Genomic DNA, 23,517 nt, shown 5'->3' on the forward strand with positions numbered 1-23,517 from the left:
CGAGGATAAAAGTAAATTCGTGGGAAGCTTACGGGAAGGGCGATAATTCTGGGTCATCGGAGTCAAGGAACTCGAAAGCTGCTACAGCGGCCTCGACCCACCTTTATTGCAACGTCTTCAGCCCGAAGCATAAATCTCGGGTCTTCGTCCGAGTTCGTTGGTCGAGCGCGCTTACGCAAACTCGTTAAAAAGCATTATACCCGTCGCGCGGAATGAATTTAACGGGGAACGAGCACGCACTGTGCGCGAAAGAGAGAGAAATCCGCTCGAGCTTTAATGCGTTGCGGGAATAACGAGATCGAGGCCGTGCGAGCGGGCGAGCTTTCGTGCGAGCCTCTCGGCGACGATCGCGTCGCATGCGGCCAGACAATTTCGCATCGCTTCGCAGCCATATTATGGCGATAAACGTGGAGTCCCATCGGGGATGGAAATCGTGATTCAATAACTCCCTCCCCATTTCATCGGTGAAAAGTTGATGCAGATAACGTTCGATTAATAATTAAATATAAATGCAGCCACGATTAACAATTGGAATAACCAGTGAAAGTGAGTTAAACGCGGGTATTTGAACTACTCGCTGTGAGTTTTATCAAGTAACAATCGTGCGATCGTCGTGTAATCGTGCGTAACGTTCGATTAATAATTAAATATAAATGCAGCCTTAACAATTGGAATAACCAGTGGAAGTGAGTTAAACGCGGGTATTTATTATAAACTACTCACCGAGAGTTTTATCAAGTGACAATCGTGCGATCGTAGTGTAATCGTTCGATTAATAATTAAATACAAATGCAGCCACGATTAACAATTGGAATAACCAGTGAAAGTGAGTTAAACGCGGGTATTTAAACTACTCACCGTGAGTTTTATCAAATAACAATCGTGCGATCGTCGCTCGCTGATGGAAAACATTGAATTTCTCTTTGCAAATCTTATCGTTAGTTGTAAGTACTTTTTTCATTATGCAGCAAATTACAATAGTGAATATCTATCAATTATAATAAGTGATCGTGCCGTTAAAGAGTGCCGCTCACTTGTAGAAGTTACAAATTGAATGGAAGTGGAGGGAACGTTCTAAGAGAAAAACTATCTAAGTGTGAGAAATTTGTTTATTTGATCAATTACGAAGTTTTGTAAAAATGTTTCTTCTCTCCTGCCAATACGCTTTGCAGCACGCACGCGCGCGGAATTAACCCGCCAACTTCTCGTACCTGTTAACCGCGCCAGTTCCGATTCGAAGGATAACCGCGGACATAATAGTTGCATTATCGCCGCCAACGGACATTTCCCCGCTGGCATTTAGGGCCGAGACGATCGGACAGTTTAAACGCCCGGGCCGTGGTCCGATCGATACGTGCGCGAAGGCTTATCAAAGCCGCAACTATATGCGGAGCGGGATCAAGCACGAGTTTCGTTTAGCATTTCATGGCCGAGCGGCAGAGCAGGCCTCACGTGTCAAAGCCTTCGTGCACAGTGTAATCCCGCTATTAATGCTCACGTTCATCATCGCAAGCGCAAATAAAATTAGAATGCGACGAGAATAATTTCCGCGAATTCCGATCAAAGGGGAAAGAAGCGAAACAGCGACCCAAAGTCGCGTGGCGATTGCGAAGAACGAACTCGGTTCTGCACTTTGCGAATAACGAAACGGATATCATTTTGAAAGACGGCTCGAATTTTCATTTTGGACGCTTACAGGTACTCGTCTTCCTCGTGTCGAGTATGAAATTATTAACATTTAATGCGGGTTAATACACTCTTTCGTCATCGAATCTGCAAATTAAATGACAAAATGCGAAGCTGATGAGAGTCGTAATGCGATTAACTCTAGACTCAATAAGCTCATTAACTCGCGATGTATTATTTCAAATCTAATAATAAAGTGTACGTGCTTACGCGTGCGTTAATAAAATTTATTATTCGATGGAATATAGAAAATTTCGATTATATTGGCATGTCCAAGGTAAAGGCGATTAGGCACGTGTCAACGTTACACTCGATATAAACATTTTTATAGCGCAATCGCTATTATTGCGACGCAATAGATCCAAAATCTCTTACATGTGACAGGTAAACGATTACACGCTATAAATTGCTGTTTGCGCAGCTGTAAAAGGAAACGATTTTTGAGTATCACCTTGCTCTCGCCGCGCCATAAATCACATCCTTATTCCGCACGTGGACGCGTATAAATCTCGTTATAAATAACTGTAAACTATCGTGCACGGCCACGATGTAATTCCGTGGAGCACAGGGTGCTCCATCGCCTGCTGAAATCGTTTGTCGGATCTACTTTATTAATGGATCTTCCTGATCGCGATCGACAAGGCTACGGCATACTTGTCGACTCGCGAGAGATTAATTGCGCTTTGTTGCATGCGATTGTAGGCTGGCCCCTACGCAAATCCAATATTTTACCCCATTTTAAAAAATCACGATCGGCATCAAATAGCAATCCAATCGGAACCGTAGCGCACGGTAAAATAAAAATGAAGCAATTCTTCTTGGTATATTCGCTATATTGGAAAACGTTTAACGTGTTAAATTTATTATTAATTTGTTGGAATATTATGGAAAAGGATACCTTGATGTAAAGCTAAAGCTAAAAGTTTATAATCAACGTTTATCTCTCCAGGAACAATCGTAACAGTTATTTTAAAACACAGCCGCGATGGGACTATTAAATCAATTATACTGTGCTTTCACTGGTACACAGATGTGAAATTAAAAATCGATTATTAACGAGACTGTAAGTTAGGGCGATTAAAAATTATTATCAGACTAAAAAGATACATAATCTCTTGTTATGATAGCTGATTAATGGAATTTCTTCATGCTTATGCTAAAACCTGGCTCGGTAATTCCCTTACTTACAACTTCGACAATCTCGTTCTAACAATAAGCCTTAAGATCGCTACTTAAGGCTGTGTAAACGCGCGGCTACCTTGGATTCGACGTGCGGCTATATGAGTAGTAGTTGGTCATTAAACCCGTGTTTCGGATTACCCCTAATTCCTCGCGGGCGTCGCGCGGAGGGAGCCCGGATTAGTTAAAGATTAAGCTGTTGGACACGTTACTGCCCGTGGTTCGACCTCGAGGAAGCTCCTCCACTACAAAAGCACACTTCCTCATCGTAAGACGAGATTAATCGCACAAGCTTCGCATACCGTTGACTTGACAGAATTACTCCCGATGGAAGGCAGCCCTACATTCACGTGGCCGCGCACATCAACGCGGAACGAAACGAGATGAAATTCGCAACTGGTGATATTACAAGTGTATAGGTTAATCAGTCGACGATGTAGAAAAATTTAAGATTTAAGAAGATGAAGAAAATTCAATAATACTTAAAATTACTACGTTGAGATTCGTAAAATCTTCTGTGTGTTTATCCATCCACCGATCTAACTCTATCATTTAGGAGCTAAACGACATTTTGAAAACTCAGCGAAAACGAGTAACCGTTCGTTTAACGGAATATAGGCATCCGAGCGGCGCGGAAACATCTTGTTGGCACTCCCGAGTGTCGTTCTGCGAGATTGCAGGGGTGAATACGAAATTGCGAAGGTCGAATGCACTAGCTGCAACGTATAATCTTATCACTCACGTAGCGTCGCAACGTATCGGAGCAAACTGGCGCGGTATTCACCGAAGCTTGCGGTAAAACCTCGCATCGGACAAAATCGATTACTCCGATTTAGCCTTTAACCGCGCGAGAGGTTTTACCGCGTCGAATATTGACACCACTATTGATAACAACCATTGTTTCAATTAATCAAATTTTACAAACAATTTTTTGTGCATTGTTGAATGTAATCTATCTTATTAAAATCCACGATACTCTCTAACGCTCATCAATTACTTCATTTCACAATAGATTGGCTCTAATGATGTGGTGACGTAGAGCTGGGCTCAAGTTGGATAAAACGCTTCAACATAAAAAAATATCGTATTTAATAATTAATCAAAGAGGAACGACGCAAGAAGTACATATTACAGTATTTTAGATTTTAATTTACTAACTTTTAGTATGAATATAAGTCGCTTGTGATTTCTGTTTCTTAATTTCTATTTCGCGTGCGATGTTCTCTGTCCCCCCGACTATAAAATTCCCCGACTACAAAATATTTTTTGTATTTCTCTGTGCAAATTCTATTCTATTTAATTAATTCTTACATACCATGATCTGATCTGAAATACGATATCGAACGACGAGATGACAATTAGGAATGCAAATCTCCAATATTCATATCCTTTGATTTGATGCAACTACAGGCTATAGTACATTCAAAACTATTATGGCATCTTGTGTATTTGTTGTATATCATGCGTATATACAAAATATACGTCCGAGCATGCATGTTATGACGGAGGAAAAAACTATTACAACCACGAGTGTAACTATTTTCCGATAAATATAAAGTCACTATGTGCACACATCGGCAATATTTGTGACTCAGGATGTATGTGTAGCAAAGAGCGCTGCCATGCTTTCAGCAAGTATTTCATTTCGACGCGCCGCAAATATTTTTTTAAAAAAACCTATATGTTTCCGATACATCCCGAATATTTATACGAGTGATGACTTTAAAAAAAGATTAACAAATAGTTTTTAGCAAATAGATATAAAATCAGAATTCTACACTTTCAACCAACAGAAATAATAAATAGCACGAAATATTTTTGAAGATATCTGGGATAAGATATTTATTCGAGGTATTTTAATCATTTTGCAATTTTTTCATTATTGTCTTAATACAAAACTGTAACTTTCGAAAAGGGACGTTCGGAAATGTGTATAAATTTCTCGTTTTTAATTCGCACGAATGTAAACCTCAATTATTTAACACGTATAAAAGATTTGTATAAGGAGATTCTTTTTACATATTTCCCTCATCATTAGTATATCTTAAATACTTCTTAATGCATTCTTAATACAATCTTAAATACATTACTCTCCGAGGAAAAAATATTACAAAATAGATGCTTCCATTTTCGTCAATTGACTTCCCGCGCGCAAACCAATATCGCGTTCGACATCCTTCAAGATAACATTGGGGCGATTCCAGGGCGATACGCGCACGAAAACAATTTCGATCACTGCCTCCACATCTCTCCGATTATAGCGAATGAGGCCGAACTGCGAGCTCCCGCGGATTTTATCGCGTCGTCTTAGTTTAAAGAAAGATTCGATAAGACAGCGGGGGTAGGAAAACGAGAAGTCGAACGCCCTGGGATGATTGGAAAGCGCTCCCGGCGTCGATGGTCGCGCCGGAAGAAAGAGCCGCCGATAACGGAGGTAGAGAAAGAGACGGTTCTGGTATATCGCAAAGTAAATCCTTCTAGGTAAATGTCAGTTTGCGAGTTTTTGGCCGATTGGAAAACTTGGAAGGGCAGCGGTGCAAGGAGCAAGGCAAACTTCTCCGAACTGTCATTAGTTACCGAAGAGCGTATTCCACTTCCCGGTGGTCTTCTGCTACCCCAAACCCCTCCCTCAGCCGCCCTCCTGTCTCTTTTTAACAAACATGTTGACAAGAGGTAGATTGCTCGCGCGGAAAAAGCAGGGAAAAGAGGCATCTGCCTCCCTTTCTTTTTCTCTCGCTATTCTTTTCTCTCTTTCTCTTTCCCCTTCCTTTATAGTGCAATTCGTGGTCGTTATTGCACGCGGTTAGTTTTCCCTTTGTGCCGACTTCCGGACAAATTTCACGAGCGAGCGCTCCTGTGCGCTGCATCTCTTGATCGACGCCAAGGGCATCCCAACTCCAGCGACGCGGGAATGCGGTCGAACGTATGGCCAATGCCTAACATTCGAAGCACGAAACCCTCCGAGAATAATACCGGAAAGGATGAAACGAATAGAGACAAATTACAAAGGAATGTCTTCCTTCAACAGTACGAAATATCAATGGATTACTCGGTCAATTCATCAGTTAAGTTTCAATTAATTCGTTATTTCGTTAGTTAAATTTTTATTTCTGTATATTTTGTTTAATCATTATATAAATAAAGTGTTAAATAAAGTTTTACCTTCGAATAACACAAGATATTTCCTGCTAGGAAAAAGAATTTTAGACAATAAAAAGTCGTGAAAAATTATTCGTGTGACACAATATTCACGGAATTTGCTCGAGCGCACGTTTAAGAAAATTTGACAAGCGTGATACTTTTAATTTCCTTGGAATTTAACGCGCCAGATTGAAAAAGATACCGCCGATAGGAGAAAGTAGACTGTCGAACGGTGAAAAATTCAGTCTTGTAATATACTCGCTTTGGCGTAAAAAAAAACTGAAGTGCTTCTTAACGATTTAAATCCTATGCTGGTACTATATTATCCGATACTAAGAGCTTAAAGTTGTTAAGGTACGTTTGAAAAATAGTGTCATTTCATTTCCGCACGTGGATTACGAGGCTTTACAACGTTCTTTTTTTTTTATAGCCACCCCGGTGCGACAACGTTGAGACTCATTGTCAGACTTTGAAGGGATGCTTTGATCGACAAGGCTTGACTTGCACGCAGAGCGTGATAATTGAAATCGAATCGGCGCGACGATAATTATCTCCAAATGCAGGTAATCTCACCCTGCCCGCCGTGGAATATCCCGAGGTTTTTGCCGCCTTGATTCGATTTCCCGTCGTGCCAAATAGTTCCTTCCCTTCTCCCCCTTCCTTCCTTCCTTCCTTCCTTCCGGTGAGAGCCGCGTCTTCCCCGTACATTCGTTTTCCTTTCCACCTACGAATGGGATACGTATCCCAATAAGCCCACCGTCCGTGCCACACCTGGGCGACCGGGCGCTCTCCTCACTCGTCCTTTCTTCCGCCTCTCCTCTCCCAACGGCATCGGTCAAATTCGATTTTCCTTTTACACCCAGCCAAGCCATTCGGAATAGCGATCAGTTCCACCGTCAAGAAAGGACCTCATATATACTCGGGCTAGCCTCGCTCTTTCTTCTCACGCGTCGTATGCGTTCTTCCTATACTCCCGTCTTCGTCCAACCAGCCCTTCATCTCTATCTCTTACCCGCTCCTTCTCTCCACAGTAGCGGACTATACGAGAGCGAAGTGGTAAACTAGATAGGGCTACGGATAGGAGCGAAATAGGGGCAGAATCGGGTCACAGCTAGCCAATCCCCTCTGTAAGGCATCGCCAATCTACCTACCAGTCACACGTACGCACGCACGTACGGACGGACGAACACACATCTATACAGAGATACACACACGCGCGTTGCATGCGAAGGCTTCGTTATCGTCTCTTATCTAGAATTCCTCTGACGACTTTCTCATTCGTTCTTCTCATTTTCTTCGTACGCGAAATTCGTGATTAGTTCCCAAATTTCCTATGATTCATGTATCATCTTCGCAATTTCTGCGTGGTGCCAAGTTTCATGACCAGCGATTATTCATCATTCTTACTTACATTGTGCATCGCACTTCCTGCTTACGTGTATTTGTCATGATCCTTTCGCAACAAGTTTCTAAATTAATTTTCTTTAATTGTCCACAGTTTCGTATTCAATCGCGTCTGCAGTATTATTTTATAACTTGATTAAGTTGTAAGAAAAATTTTTATACTATTTACGTCACGAAATCTTCAAGTCATTTTTGTGATACTTCATTTATTAGTTTTCATTTTAGCTTCATTTTAGCTTCCATATCTAATTCTGATTTTAAAGTCAAATTGAAACAAAATATTTATTATATTTAGCAGTCAATTAAAAAATCTCTATTTCTGGATATCTTTTAATTATTAATATCGTAGATTTAACTGCCGTCTTCAATTTTGATCTCGTTTCTTTAACTAATATAGTTGAGGTTTATTATAAAATCTTTTTGAATAGGAAATAATTGAACGTCGAAATAAATCATTATAATATACTGGGTATATGGTATAATCCCAGGACTACAAGAGTTGCCCCTATTCCTTTTCTCTAGAAAATTTGTTCCTTCCGTAAGTCTCATGTGTTCTCACGGAACATGATGCACTATTTTGTGGTGTATTTTCCTCGGGAGGATTTCACACGAGTCAGCCTCGTAAGAAACTCATGGACCGCGGCGCCGTGTATGTATGTACGAACGGCATCGCAAGTGTCTCACAAAGTGGAAATTTTCAGTGATGTCGATCCGGTGCTGCATAATGCCGCGCCATCGCGCGAAATCCCCGACCGGCATGACTCGCACATCGGCCCTCCAAAGGAAAATCCTCGGCGCGGAACTTGCCCGACTTCCCGCGCTACGTACGGCTCCGTAGTTTCCAACTGTTTCGAATCGAACTGCTCGAATGTGGAACAATATTTTCAACGTTCTTCGAGTGAGGGGATATTTAGGAACAGTAAAGATCCGCGACTAGCGATTCATAGAGAAAATTAATTCACCCGATGGAAATTTATTTATTTATTTTCATTAGGTCTGAACAAACATTTGTTTCTATTTGAAGCACGTTTAACTCTTTTCAATAAAAAGAGATGGCGCGTGATACCAATTTTGCTTTTCAAGTAAATGGTTCGTATCTAGCGAAAACCAAGAACGTATGTATATTCGAATATAGATCTGTTATAAAATATAGTTAAAGCAAACATGTAACGCCAAAAGTTATCAGCCTTCAGTAGTGCAGCCCAATTTATCGGAGAATAGAATTCCGCGGTCTTCATTCACCTTTTCAACGCAATGTCAATCCGAATTCGCGTGGCTACGCGGCTAACCGCCGAATGCGTCCCGAATGCGTGTTGACAATCGCGTTGGTCTGTGTTACAAAGCAATGTTGGATGTCGCGCATGATAACGCGGGGGATACACTTTCGTTTACAATCATGACCAAACGATAACATTGCTTTTGATATTTTTCGATAACTGCAAAGTCGCAGGGTGAGAAACGAAACTTGCCTCACGCGGGATCGACGAAACAGTCGGACAAATGTAAAGCTTAGAAACTTACTAATTTAATAACCTACATAATTATAGAGTGTGTTCTGTAATGTATATTTTACGAATGTTATAAATATTTATATAAAGACTTTCTCGTATCTCTGAATCTTTTCGAAAATATCAATGACTATAAATCATTTAACTGGAAAACTAAATATGATATCCGGCTAAAAACTAAATGCAATTAAAATATATATTTAAAATACGAGGGACATTTCTCTGGCACTGACGTGAAATCTAACTGACACGTCAGCCTCTGCAGCCCTTCGTTCCCTCGCACGATTGCTAACGCAAAATGCAATATATTGCCGCGTATTCCGCGGTCGTAATACTGTCCAATGTATCATTCCACTTCTATCAAACCGAAAGTCGCGCAGCACCGCGGCCAACAATCGTGTGACGAAAGGCCAGTCCGCGAATTGACACGACAATAAAAGTAACTGAGTGCGGCAATCGTGCGAAGCGGCGGTATACTGTTCGCGAAATTCCGTCGAAACGGTGCCCGCGTCGCCATAAATTTAACCAGGCAGATCTACCGTTACGATACTCGAACGTAAGTGGAGTAGCCGGGCGACTAGTAACTCCATATCGTTACAAGTCGCCGCGATGACCGAGTCGAATACGTACGAGCGCCGTGAAATTGAAAAAATTGATTAATTCCGCCCCGGTGAGGGGAAGTTTGAATATGTATCGCGGATAGGTGCTGTATACTTCCCCATATGTTCACGCAAACGTACCCGTATTGTACATAGCGAGGAATATACATGGTATAGGGTTTCCCGAGTTTTTGCATTTCGTACTTCAGAAGTGTATCTACTAATAATAAAATAAATTAGAAATAAGCTTCTCTTTCACGAAAGTGCGAAGCGACTGGTAATTACGTAGTTTTTAAACATTGAAATTTTGACAAATTAAACGTGAAAAGCAGATCAAATAAAATTTTAATTAACTGTGCGATACAAAACTGCGAAAGTACCTAATTTTTTTTCGTTAAAAATGTTTTCCCATAAATTCTATGTACGCGTAATTGAGGGTACAAAATTTCTATGGCCGTGAATAAAATCTGTTCGCGGTCATACATTGATATGGTAATAATTTAGAAGAATTTATCCCTCAGAAAATTTCACCTGAGCCTTACGTTAACGTATTGTAATTTTTAATTGACATCCATGTCACGAAAATATTTAATTTGGCAAAGTGAAAGCGAGCAAATATTTCGCAGAGAAAATATCTCGCAAATCGGGTAGAAGACAATCCCTCAAAGTTTGACACGAAGGTTACGAGGCACCTCGTGCAGTGGCATGCTAGAAAGCTGATACACCGGTGTATCGTTGTATGTACTACGAGTAGCATCGCATTTGCGTCAGCGTGCCGGAGTGGCCGATGCCGGGGTCACGAGCGGGCGCAGCTTAACACATCGGTCCATTGTAACTTCCCGGCAACCAACTCCGCCATTGTTTCCGGCACGGGCATTCGCCGATATCGCTAATTAATTTGTTCTCAGGCGGCCACGCTTCCGAAACAACCGCTTCTAAAAATAGAGCCAAACGTCGTGAAACGAAATATGCCATGGAGAGACGACGGTCTCGTGCAAATTTAAATATTTTCCTACCGCGCGATTTCGTCAGAGAATGGATTCGTCCCTGGATACATTTTTTCTTCCGCGAACAATAGGTTTTTTTCGCGATTTTCACCGCGTATGATTTTCCACTGTGCGCGGGAATCTGGCGGAAAAGCGAGGGAATATTGCGGGATGAATTAGAAAAATTGATCGAGAGTTTCGTGCGTGGTCTATGAACTTCTATGTCTGCGCCGGTGGAAAGGTGCCCGAAATTGGGTTACGAGCGTGAGGGTGAGTTTAACCCTTTATGAGGCTATTCCAACTTCGCAGTTGCACAATGGCATTGTTCTTATTTCCTACGTAGTGTCACGCGGTGCCTTCCGCAGCTCGTAGAAACGTCATTGCGCTGTTTTAAAATACTGTCACGGTACTGAAGACGAAATTACGCGCAGTGTTATAGCTTCGTAAAAATCAGCAATGCGATAAGCACGAAGATTGCACGAGAAATCGATCATTTTCACGAGACGAATCACAGCACATGACTCTTTAATTTAACGGTTCAATACCAAAGATATTTCAATTCTCAGTCAAAACAAGTATGTGCCAACACAAAATAATATGTTTAAATATTCACACGTTAATGAAATATTTATTTATTCAGTTATACTTGAGCGAGGACGCGTTAAGCTGTGCACTGTGCGTAAAAACTGATTTCCACCCTTGGGCGCTGCGATCACGTTTAAAAGCAATATGCTCGGCGAATGAACGACGTGGAAAGTTTCACCGTTCATGTACTTGGCAGCGCAATTGGAGATCCGGAAAAATTGCCGATCTACGTACGATCGTAGAAATCTCCGGCTCCTAAATTCGAGACGGGAAACTCGAGATAAGCGCCGCGATAAAGTACGAGCGCAGAGACGAAACTCGAGAAGTAATAACTCCCTGAGGCGATCTCAATATTTGATTTCTATCGATGACGCAAACGGGACGGGATTCTTGATAACATCGGCACGACACTACGTTTCGCGAACGTATTTCTGGAACAAACATGTCGCCGTGTGTATCTCGTCGAAAAAGTAAGCATCCATCTTCGTATTCTGTTACGTCGATGAAGATCGCAGGGAAATATCGGCGCGGAAAAATATGGTATTCCAATCGAGGGGTTTCAAACATGAGGATATGCGCGCGCGCGCGCGAGTTTGCACGATATTTTCCGCGTAATTTCGTCCCACGTAGCGCAATCCAATCTAATGGACATTACACTGAAAGCGTGTGAGTCTAGTTTTAAAACATTGCTCGCTGTTTGATTAACGCTATTACAAGCTGTGCGTTGGTTTTAACAAGATACTCGAGGCTGCAGCTGCAACATCCGGAAAGTGCTATATGCAAAGTCTACAAATGATTCGTAATCGAACCTCTCACATTTTACATAGAATCGGAACTCATTCGCGCTGCCTCTTGCCACGCTTTCAAAATATCAAGGGTTGCGGGCTGCATCTTGTTGTATCCCCTCGCAGCCAATTTTGCCTGCTGCATCCACGATTGTATCTCACGACGAGGATAGACGCGACGCCTCGCAAAAATATTATATCGGGTATCGATACGTCGCACAATCAGATAAGGGCCCCGAGAGGGGTCCCGCTGACTCGGTCGTTTCTCGTCGCGATGGAATCGCGGTCCGCTTTTATTTTCACAGCCAAGTATTTCGATGACTCAACCGCCAGACGGACATTCTCGTCGGGGGACGAGATCGTCGTCGTCGTCGTCGCCATCATCCGCTCTCTCTTTCTCCCCCTCTCTCGTCGGAGAGAGAAACGATACTTAAGATGATCGCGACCATGAGAAATTCCTCGAGCGTTCCCGGGATGAAGAAGTAGATCGTCTTGGCACAGATTGCCGATTTGGACAACGCGATCGGCCAGTGACCCCGTTTGCACCGAGATTATAATTATCTTGATTTGTTTCTTGCAGATCAACGAACAATTTCCATCTTTGTGTTTCGAAATACTTTAATAATAAATATAAATATATATAGGTAATTAAGTAAAGAATCTGATTTTGCAGTAACATATTTGTTTAATAATATCCGCAAATGATATAAAAATTAAGATTTCATATCCTAGCCGTTAGCTCTAAATAATAAAGTCATCAGAGCTAAATGACAGTCTGTTCTATGAAATTAAGATATTTTTATCATTATATTTTAAACTTTAAAGCATCTTGGCATTTTTTTACGTAAAAATAAAACGTTAATAATCTGTAGGTGTAAATTTAAAACGATCTAGGTTAATATTATAATATACGTTATTCTTTGTTACATAATATGAAAATAAATGATACGCCGCGTAAACTAAGAAAAATGATCCCGTAATTGGTATGTTGAAAGAGGGGCGATGCTTCGGCATTAACTGAAAATCCGTTAACCGAAAATATCGTTTAATTCGACGTTACGTAACGCGGGGGAATTCGATTTACCGCGAGCGAATATTTACGGACACGTACGGCGTTTATCCACGTGGCATCGAGCGGCAACCTCGATAGCGATGCGGCTGCAGCGAATTATGCACGCGCGAGCAGACGATGAGATCGCATCGCGGCAAGCTCGCCCGAAATTGATGCGCGATAATAATACGATCAGGTGGAAAATCGAGCCCCGACAATTGTGTGCTAAGCGCTGTCGGTCGATAACACGTCGCGAGATTTCGTAGAAGTGATAACGAAGTGACGATAATAGGGACTAATAAGCAACCAGGGAAAACGCTGATCAAACGAATACAGAGAATATGTGTTTACGTCCTAAATAACTAGTATACAGCAAACACCCAAATTTCGTAAATTCTACGTTTTTCCCCCTTATCTGTTATTTAACTTTGAGAAAGGCTGACGGACAACTGTACCCACAGAAAAAATTTACGGATCCAATGCTATTACACTTGAATGTATCATAAAATAGGATCGATATAGCGCCAATCATATTTATTATAGAGAAAGGGTATTTTAATCTTAAATGAAAAATTCTAAAATCTAGAATAAAATGATAGTATGTATCGTCTTTTATCTAATACCATGGTGCCAACTTGGTACGTTGTAAGATGGAGGGAAAATTTATTCTAAACGCAAGAATATGCAAACCCACATTTATATAAGTTACTCTTGTCTCAATGTAGTAAGTCAGTCTTTTTTAATTTGATATTGTCTTATTTTTATGCTAAATAATGTTGTGAGAAATATAAATGCGTCAAGAATATTTTTGTCTCGGTAACAAAAATCCTTTCTGAGGGTGTGAACTTGCGGCGTAAATTCGTTATTCCTCACGGAGAAAAGTAGCTGTCGTAACTAAAAACTGCACGTGCTACGTTTCAATTGTAATATTGTGGACAGCCAACATCTTGGTTGTGATAGTTACGCTATTTAGTTAAACAGAGTTTAGTTTACGTTACACACAAGACTTGGCTACAGCACATATTTTAGTTAGCAGTTATGCAATGCAGCAATTAGTTGTAGCGTGCACACTATTTGTATACGAGATACAACTTTCACGTTGCAAATTTCACTTTTGCTATGCCAATAAAAGTGACGCTGTATTCAAAATACCTATGCTCTGTAGCTAAAAGTGTATTAAAGGTACATTAGGTGCGACAGCAAATCGTGTTGGTTTAGAAATTTATAGTCACGGCAGTAAACACGAATTTAACAAACAACAATTAGGTGTGGTAACGAAAATCTCACTTTCCGTGCTTTTCCGAACTATTAAGAGAAATTGAAGAATGAAAAATATTAGTATTTTCTAATGCAACGGTGCGCCTGCGGTACCTTCTGCAATATTAAAAGTTACCGTGTGTATTTTCCTTATATTGAAAACAAACGATGTACCTGTTACACAGAATCAATATTTTTATTGCATTTTTCTGTAAGCATCGGGCGTACAAAGAGATTTCATAGTGCAACGAATTCATGCGAAACTCAAAAGCAGTAGCACTCTAAAGTCTCTAAACGACAGGATTGTACAAAGCGAAGCAATAAAATTTCCTTCTCAGGGATCTGCTACTTGACTTAATAGTTAAAGACACGCGATTACAAGCTGAAGAATTAAAGGTGTACGGTTTTTCGCAAGAAACTGCGCATTTCTGTCTTTAACCACGTTGAACGAACAGATCGCAAATACCATTTTATTGCTTCTTCTTATTCTCCCTGGAAACGTATCTCGCAAGATGCGCTCGGCAAGTTTAAAAAAGCGGAAAGAGCGAGAAATACCAGTCGTAAGTTTGCGCCGACCAGTTCTTCTGACCAATCTTTCAAAAGCGAGCGTAGCTTTATTTCCGGTCACGATTTACCGCGGAACTACGTATCGATGGCTGCTATTAGAGAGTGCAGCTCCAGCCGCTATAGGGAGATGGTTTAGAGTTTGGATCTTTGTGGCCTCGTCGATCGCCATACATTTCACGTTGCGCGGCTTACGGCAGATCGCAACACTGGCGTAATCTCTTTTTCTTCGGGCTAAGCCCGTACCGAGCACCTTCGAGCACAGAGGACGGTTCTATCGCGCGATCTATTTCCAAGTTAATTACCGGCGAAATAAAGAAGTAGGTCGGCTTGTCCTACAATGAGTACGGAATATCGCGCAGGAAAATTGCGATAACGAGTCGCCGAATTTAATTCGAGTCCAGCTCCGAAGCGCGAATATCTCCGGCATTTTTTTTTACCGTTAACGTAATAATTAAATGCAGTAATTAACCATATTCTTGTATTTAACAGTTTTATATGCGTGCTTTGAATCCGGCGGACATTGTTTTTTTTCATCTTCGAAATGTGTTTATGAGAAGAAAATTACATCTGTATTAATGGACGTTTGTATTTTCTGTTTTAGCGTATAAAAACAATAAGATCGAGAATGGAAATCCACTTTTCCGAATACGTGAGCAAAATTTTGCCTTCGCGTAACGAATTAAGTCCACGTTAATGAAATAACTGATACAAGAGCCATTCACGTGGGTAAATTTCTTGAATCTATCCCATCTGCAAATAAATCTCATATTAATCTTTCCCTCGGGGGACACAAGTGCGTTTATCTCGACGAAAATAATGTAAGATAAGCGCGCTGAGTAAATCTCGCGTGCTTTTGTGTGTACTCCACAGGAGATTGTCCTGCGCTCCTCTCCTTTCGAGCTGCATAAATCGCATCACCTACCGTGATCTTCAGGTCCCGCGAGTCGCATGTGTCGTATCGTCTACTGAAGCGGAGCACTGTGTGCGTCTTGTTCTCGTAACCCAGTAACAGCCGGTAGTCCTGGCTCGAATCCATCTGCGGATCTCTGCTGGCACCCTTCATGTGCCGGTCCTGGAAACAAGCGAAGACTTAATGTTAAGATCCGCGCCAACGGGACCATAAAATATAATGCGTCGTCGAGACGCTCCGCGCACTTGCGCTCTCGCGACACTCTTTCCTTTTTGCCAGAAAGTCGAGATTGTCACAAGTGAAAGGATATCACGTCGAGAGACAGCAAAAATTCTTCGAGACCGAAACAAAAAAATGTGCTCGTCCAGCTTTTACAACGTTGCTTATAAATTTTATAGCGTTTCCGCGCGAGCAATATGTAACGAGGGGATATGAAAATACGCTGGCAATAATTCTCGAGTTTTTACCCCGAGAAAGTAATATCAACAATATCGAATGTTCCAATATTGGGACTTGATAACGAATGGATTAATATCGCTGCACATTTATTCGGCGAATATTCATGAAATATTCTAATGGTGACGCGTCGCATACGGGATATTAAACCGTTACTTAACGAATCACGACGTGAGCGTGGCCCGTCGACACTTGTGCAGCGGGGTTTCAATTCTAGACGCGCGCGAACGAGGAAGGCGGGCTCGGCTTTTTCTCTAACGAGCCAGGCACTCATCGACAACGCACCGACGTGCAGAGGACGCGTCGTCACCGGCGCAGTTAGCCTGTCCTGCAGTTCGTTTCAAATTTATCCGCGGCGCCGGCTCGTTACCGTTAGCAGTTAACGACTGATTGGTCATCGACGTTGTACGTAAATGAATAGAGCCTGTACCATAATTTGCCCGATAATATCCGCGCTCGCGCGCGCGTCTTTACGGCCACCTCGTTTGGCTTCGCGGGCGCGAATTGACGCGAAATTGGATATGCCTCTCGTAATAATAATCGATCCTCGTAACGACGACGATCGTGGGACTGGCGGACGCCTTTCCCATGCGTGACTACTCTCGTATGTACAGTTAGCCAGTCGAGAACCGGTAACGCTCCTATCCGCGATCTCGCGTGAAATACGAATTTATTACTCGGCCCGCTGGCGACACGCGGCCACGTGCGTTTTTCCCCACTTCGCTAATTTATTTCGCTTTTCCGACTAGCGCAGCAGGTCCAGCCTGGCAGTGCTAATTTGACACCAGAGTCGCCAGGTTCTTCGTGATAATTTATGCGTTAAATTAATATTATCATTAGAATTGTAGTGCCGACAATTCATATCCGTCTTTCTTTCTTCCCTGCTGAATAGCGGCCTAAAATGTTCGCACATTTTTTTAAATTTATACCAAATATAATATTTATCTTAAACTTCGAATTTAGTCTTTTCGGTTCAACGACTTATATTTAGTCTTTGTCTTAATCTATCGCGTTGATCGAGAATCTTTCTGATCCGATAACACGCGCACATAATGTGACCACTATGAAGTTGGCACCTCATGTCTCAAAAAATTATTTTTTTCTTAAGTTCTGAATGCACCCCGAAGAGTTCTAGAGTTCCTTATTTATTTAAAAAATAGTTCTGGCGGATTAACCTAAAAAAATTAAATTTGAAACTTGGGGATGCTAACTTCACAAAATGAAATCTCGAAATCAGCGATAACACTAAAAGTATTGGAAATATTTAATTTTGCCATTAGGATTTCCTTTAGAATTCTTGAGGGGCTACTCGATAAAACAGGCTTGAAGCCTAATACACGAGGAAGAAGAAGAAGAAGAAGAAGAAAAGTTCAGAACCTACATGGAGACACTAAGGCACTGCTCTTCAACGACTTCGATAAAACTTGCAGCAATGATAAAAGTTACTATCTAATCAATGCATGTAGAGTATTGATTAGATAGAAAAAGCGCCAGCCGGAAGGCAGCACTATCGACACGACGTGTACCGTGAAAATATTCAGCAGCTTATTATACGCTGCTATTTTACGAAGTTGCGTATTGTGTTTAAGATATGCTCGACTAGAGATCCTAGAAGGAGCTTTTAAAAAGCGCAAGGCAAGGAGATGCGATGAAGAACTTGTATGCTTCCATTGTACCTTAAATCCGGATAATGAGATTGAACGGATAAGTCACGTAAGATCGACTACGGGTCTAGTAAAATTAATATTTTACCTTACTTAAAAAGCAGACGAGGATCGCGATAACGATCGACGTAATAATGAATTCTCGTGAAAGAGATTCAATGTTCCATTTATACCATAATATGTTTGTCGTGTCTTTCATTTTTCTTTACTTATTTCGTTTAATGACGAAACCTTTTGACTTGTGAATTCACAATCTTTATTATAATTTGGATTGCACGCCTTAGGCGGCTTATTTCCACGTTCTTGGTATAGAAAACGACCGCTGAGTAACCAGAAAACGCTGAATAATCATAGCGGTGACTTTAAATTTTTGCTAATTATCTAACGCTCGGACGCTTTTGTTCCGAATACCATCGGCCTTTTTATTACGCGCGCGCACCGATTTCTTGCACGATGTCGATATTAGAATGCCATTCTATCGTCTTACAAAGAAACGGCCGTTGCCGACAAAAACTAGCGGCGTCGCGCCTGCCTCGCCCTTTTCCCTCGCCGATCGAGTTTCTCGTTCGCGACGACGATCGTCGAACCGAGACGACTGTGAGCTCCCGTCGCAAGGGAGACAAAGGGCGAGAACGAAGGTAAAAGTTAAGGCGAGTTTATACATAGATTCTTGACGATAGGGATCGAAATCGCTCGAAAAGTGAAAGCGGAATGAATCGCGCAATCGATACTTAAACAAAAAATTGTTGAATGATAAAAGAGCCGTTTACCGTTTGGCCAGACGATCATTCAGAAGCTCTGGGATTTCATTCCACTTTTTATGTCACTTGATCTGTAGACGTACAATTAGTGCGACACATCCCATGTTTAACGATGTGACGATTTTATGATTAAGCCTCTTCATTGCCATTTGGACTAATCACGCGCAGTAATAATATACAAATCGAGTTCCGCGTGTTCGAGGTGGGAGGAACCGTGGGTTTTAAAACGCGAGATGAAAGTTGGGAGTTGAGAACTCGGGGGCCGAGAGTTTAGGAAACCGACGGCTCACGGTCGCGAACCGAGAGTTTACAGTTGCACAAACTTGACGCGTTTGCACGTACATATATACGCGTCGTATGTTTACACTTTAAGGGTGATATGTAATTGAGTTATTGTACAGATCATACGGGTGGAGTCCCCGACGTCGTCTCATTCTTTCTCACGTTGTGATGTTTTTAAGGAGGCAACGAACGCCCGCGTCGGATCGGCCGCGAATCGGGTAGCCCACTTTTAGCGCGATACATTCGAACAAAAACGCGTTCATCCAATTTATTTTGGATGATTCATCCGGGGTAATCATCGGGAGCGAACCGTGTAAATTCGCCTTTAGTTAGGCGACTGCGAGCGGCGTTCCTGGGGACTCCTCAGCCCCTTAAGGGGCCGAAGACAAGTTTTTCTGGCGAGATTCCGTGCCGCCGCCTCGATATAATTATCGCGGCGCGGCTGCTCCTTCGGAAGAAGCGCGCCGACGCCTTCGGACGATTTCGTAGCCATTGTTCCATTGTGAGGATCGTGCCCCTCCACCCTGCGCGGCTCTCCGGCGCGGCTTTATTAAAATTTCATTTAGCCGCGAGCCACGTACCTGCGCGTGCTGCGTGATTCCCAACGAGTCACGCGTGTTATGTCGCCCGGTACCGGACACCCTTCATCCTTGTCCCTTATCTTTCGCCTGTTTCTTTTTCCCTGGCTGATGTTCTCACCTGGGCCGCGTCACGTCGCCTTTGCGGACGTCAAGATATGCGAAGGGAGAAAGAATAGCAACGGGGGCTAACGTCGACTCGCGTTAGCTTCAGAAAGGCGAACGCGCGCGAAAATAACTCAGTCGGGAGAAAGAGAGAAAGGTGATAAATTGAATGAAAAGCTGAGACTGAAGTACTATTATGTACACGATGAATATACATCTCCAACTTTTGCGGGCAGAAAGTTGAATTGTAGGATACATCAGAAACTGATTAACAGCTTTCCGGATTAATATTTATCGAGTAAAAATATTAATTGCGTGCTTCAACTTATGAGATATCAAATAATGAGATTTAACTTTCTGAATATTGTTTATCTGGTTGTTCTTTAAAAGAACAACAAATCGACAGCGAATAAGCTTTTATGCACAAAATAGTACCAGGATAAGTTGCGGACCGCATAGCAGAACATTTTCATACTTAAAACACTCGGTTCAGAAGTCTAATAAAAAAGATATTGGTATTTGAAATTTTTAATTCGTAGTTCTAACTAAATTTGAAATTGGCTTTATAAAATTAAAAAATTCTACCACACGATTAAAGCACGCACGAAGACAAAACCAGGATCAGTCATCTTTATATAAAAAATCGTCGGCTTTATAAACGATTGAGGTTGGCCATTGCTATCCTGTTTCCTGAATCCTCTTAAGTAGACGTTTCACTATTTTAATTTTACGCGGCAATATTTTCGTGATTATAATTCATTTGTTCAGACAGCTTTTAGTCTTGCAAGTTCTTTCCGTTGTGCAACTGCCTGCGGACGGTATGTGGTTACTCAAAGGTAAGAGGGCCTTCTCTGACGAAGGATTCGAATTCTTGCACGAGAAAGGGCTTTACCGGCGACGAGCAAGGCTTTGAACCTCAGGCGAGCTGGTATTGCTTCCAAGTTCGGCGTTTTGATGAAAAATTGAAAGAAAGTACGCATGCGTTTCGTACTTAAGTACCTTTCGTGTCTCGCAAATGCGATATCGAGCCGTAAGGTACCGCGATAAGACGCAAAGAAATGTACTTTATCTTGAGAAAATTGGCAGATCGAGAACGACGATGGCGCGCTGTCTTAGACTCTTGCAATGATAACGGAGTATTTTTGCAGAGCAATACAAGTTACTATCGCATCATTTTAATAAATAAATGCATACGCGAGACTTTAGTTTCGTCTCTAAATAAAAATACTTGATATAGTTCCGTAATAATTACGTTCAACAATGTCTTAAATTTAGTGTCTCGCTTTTCATTATTGCGGAATTCCGAAGTTCGTGCATGAAATGCGGCGCGATGGAATTTCCTCGCGGAGGAAAAATTCCTGCGACATCGTCTGCCAGAACCGCGGATCGCGTTATCATCGATCGCACCGTGAAAAATTACACAAGGAGGACGTCTCGTCCCGCCTCGTCTCACTTCGTCGCGTCGCGTCGCGATTCGCGGGAGTTCGCGCGAAACGATAGAGTAATAAATAATTTGCGGACCCGTCTCCCGCGCATAACTTCTTCAATTTCCGCCGCGCCACCGGAAGTGGAGAACATATTTTTTCCATCCCTCGGCGCATCTCTTCTACTTTCTCGAGACATGAGTAATCGAAAAGTCCAAGATGTCTGTCACCGCGTTTCCCTCTTCCGACACTTTTGCCATCCCGTAAGAGCATTCAACCCTCCCCTTCTATCAAAAATTACGCGACATCAAACTTCATCGATTTCACGTAGCGCAGGTGCAACGCGATACAAAATCTTTATTAACCTTAAGTATTTTTATTTGCAGCACAGTTTCTTATATAAAATGTATTAAAAATTATCCATATCTCCAATTTGGATCCTTTTTATAAAAAAATTAACCTCAGTTTCATCTTTGTTCGTCAACATAATTTTTACGCCCAGTTAATCATTTCTACTTTTCTCCAGTTTATGTTTTCTTTTTCTCCAAAGTTATTTTAAATTGTAGGATGTTTGTTATAAACTACATATAGTTTGTTATAAACTACACATTGCGATATATTTTTAATATTAAAAATTAAAACGGGAAACTTATAAGTCAACCCGGCTGGCATATTCCTCTATTTGTTTAACACAACGTCTCGACCCTATTTTTTGGGTCTTTATCAAGTAGTACTAAGTGAGTCATCGTCGTCACATAAGACAGAGTCGAATTATAAAAATACGTGTACATGTGAGCACTGTGGCTGCTGGGCCCGAACAGTTTGAGCTTTTTTAATCATCACTGGTGACTATAAGCAAACTCTCCCTTCGTTTAAATACTTCGTTTAATTTACTGGGATGCTTTTCTTTAATGATTATCCAGAAACGGTACGGAGGACGTTTCCAAGATCCGAATTTTCTTTCTTTTATTCTATTATTTATACATTATTTATTACCTGCGCGAGCTTGGAACGCAATTGGGACGGATAAACTCTCGGACTGGTTACATCGCCCGAAATTGCCTGTTATTCGCGATTGGACTTCGTACGTTCGTCACGGCGTGAATCCGCGGTCGACGGTCGGGGCCCGATAAAAGGAAATCGGTTCGGAACACGTACGACAGTAAACTCGTGCAATGTACGGTTCTCCATTTCGCGCTGGACATACACGTGGGACGCGAATTTTCAGCCGTGGCCAAGTGATGACAGCAATTGCTTCCTCATTCCCTCTTGTTGCGTGATGACTTTTCCCAATCCGTACGATAGCACGCTATCATTTTCTCTGAGGTTATTAAAGGAATTCAAAATTTGTCAACACGTTATCCTCGCAATAAAATTGTAAAACTGCATTTTTGACAATTTCGATATTCGAACATTTAGAATTTTCTTTGTCTCTTCCTCAATAAAGACGAAAAGTTGTTACGTTAAAAGTTGGCGCGATCTGTGCTGCGCCAACTCTATTGTTGAGTGAAAAATGAAGCCGTTTACATGTAATTTCTTTTGTTAAAATTATAAGAATTTTAACAAGCTCGTTGCTCAGTGGCAAACGGTATATCGGTACGAAATTGCTTTTGCTTTTATACTCCCCATATACAGTAGTTACGTGCTCGACAAACCATTTACGTATAAATACATGAAATAAGGATAATAATATATAATAATAATAATGCCGGCTAGCTATGCTTTATGATATCAGCTATTGATATTCATACGGTCGGATTAGTCCGTAATCATGAAACATCAGTGACATCAACAGGCATTATCGGCATCCAATTACGTCGCTTTGTGCATACTGGAGCTTTGTTCCGCGAATGTCTGTCTTTCCGTTCTATCGAGCGCACCACGCGAACGCGCAATCAATGCATTACAGAGGAGAAAGAGAGAAGGGGATGGGAAGAGCGATAGAGAAAGAGAACGAGAGAGAGAGTCGTGGGGGGGGGGGGGGTGAGAGAGAGAAAGGGAGGGAAGCGCGTGTTCTATCCCAGGCGGGCCAACGCACGCACGTATGCATTCAGTAACCGATTCCGCATGCCGGACAATTATAGCAATTATGCCGACCCAATTCACCGCGTGCATTAATACTCCGCCGCGACGTCGTCGATGCTCGAGCGTCCCGTTGCGCCGATCAAACGGTTCCTCGTGCGAATGGCACGAGTCTAAAAGCGAATTACATAAGCCTACACCCGGATTAACGATCATATCGCGTGAGCCGCTCGCCACGAAAAAGAACAAGTTGCATAAAAACGACGCTTTATTTACACACGTTTATATACATTTAATCGAAACGCTATACACATATATAACGTTTCGATTGAATTATTCGTGCTGAGTAATTTATTTATTATCGCATACTTTGCTGACCATTTCTCCTCTTCTTTGTGCCGACTGCACGAAAATGTAACGGTTGTAAAAGCAAACGAGCTATTAGCCTGTAGAATTAAAATTTTTTGGATAATTCCGCTTGGTTACTCTTCAAAGTACTTACTATTGAAACACGCTACAATCTCTAAATTTCCGCATATCGTGGAGAAATTAGTGGACAGCAAACAA

General features: G+C 41.8%; 1 protein-coding gene across 1 annotated transcript in view; it reads right to left on the bottom strand.

Moving 5' to 3' along the window:
• LOC105568986 (MOXD1 homolog 2) overlaps positions 1-23,517 on the bottom strand; it is a 211,739-nt gene that overhangs the window by 33,484 nt on the left and 154,738 nt on the right. Inside the window, exon 3 of the mRNA XM_012025097.1 lies at positions 15,671-15,820. Coding sequence (XP_011880487.1) covers positions 15,671-15,820 — 150 coding nt within the window. The remainder of the gene's footprint in view (positions 1-15,670; positions 15,821-23,517) is intronic.

Source organism: Vollenhovia emeryi, unplaced genomic scaffold, assembly GCF_000949405.1.
Source record: "Vollenhovia emeryi isolate VEMERY1.0 unplaced genomic scaffold, V.emery_V1.0 DF939126.1, whole genome shotgun sequence".
In the NCBI taxonomy this organism is placed as follows: domain Eukaryota; kingdom Metazoa; phylum Arthropoda; class Insecta; order Hymenoptera; family Formicidae; genus Vollenhovia; species Vollenhovia emeryi.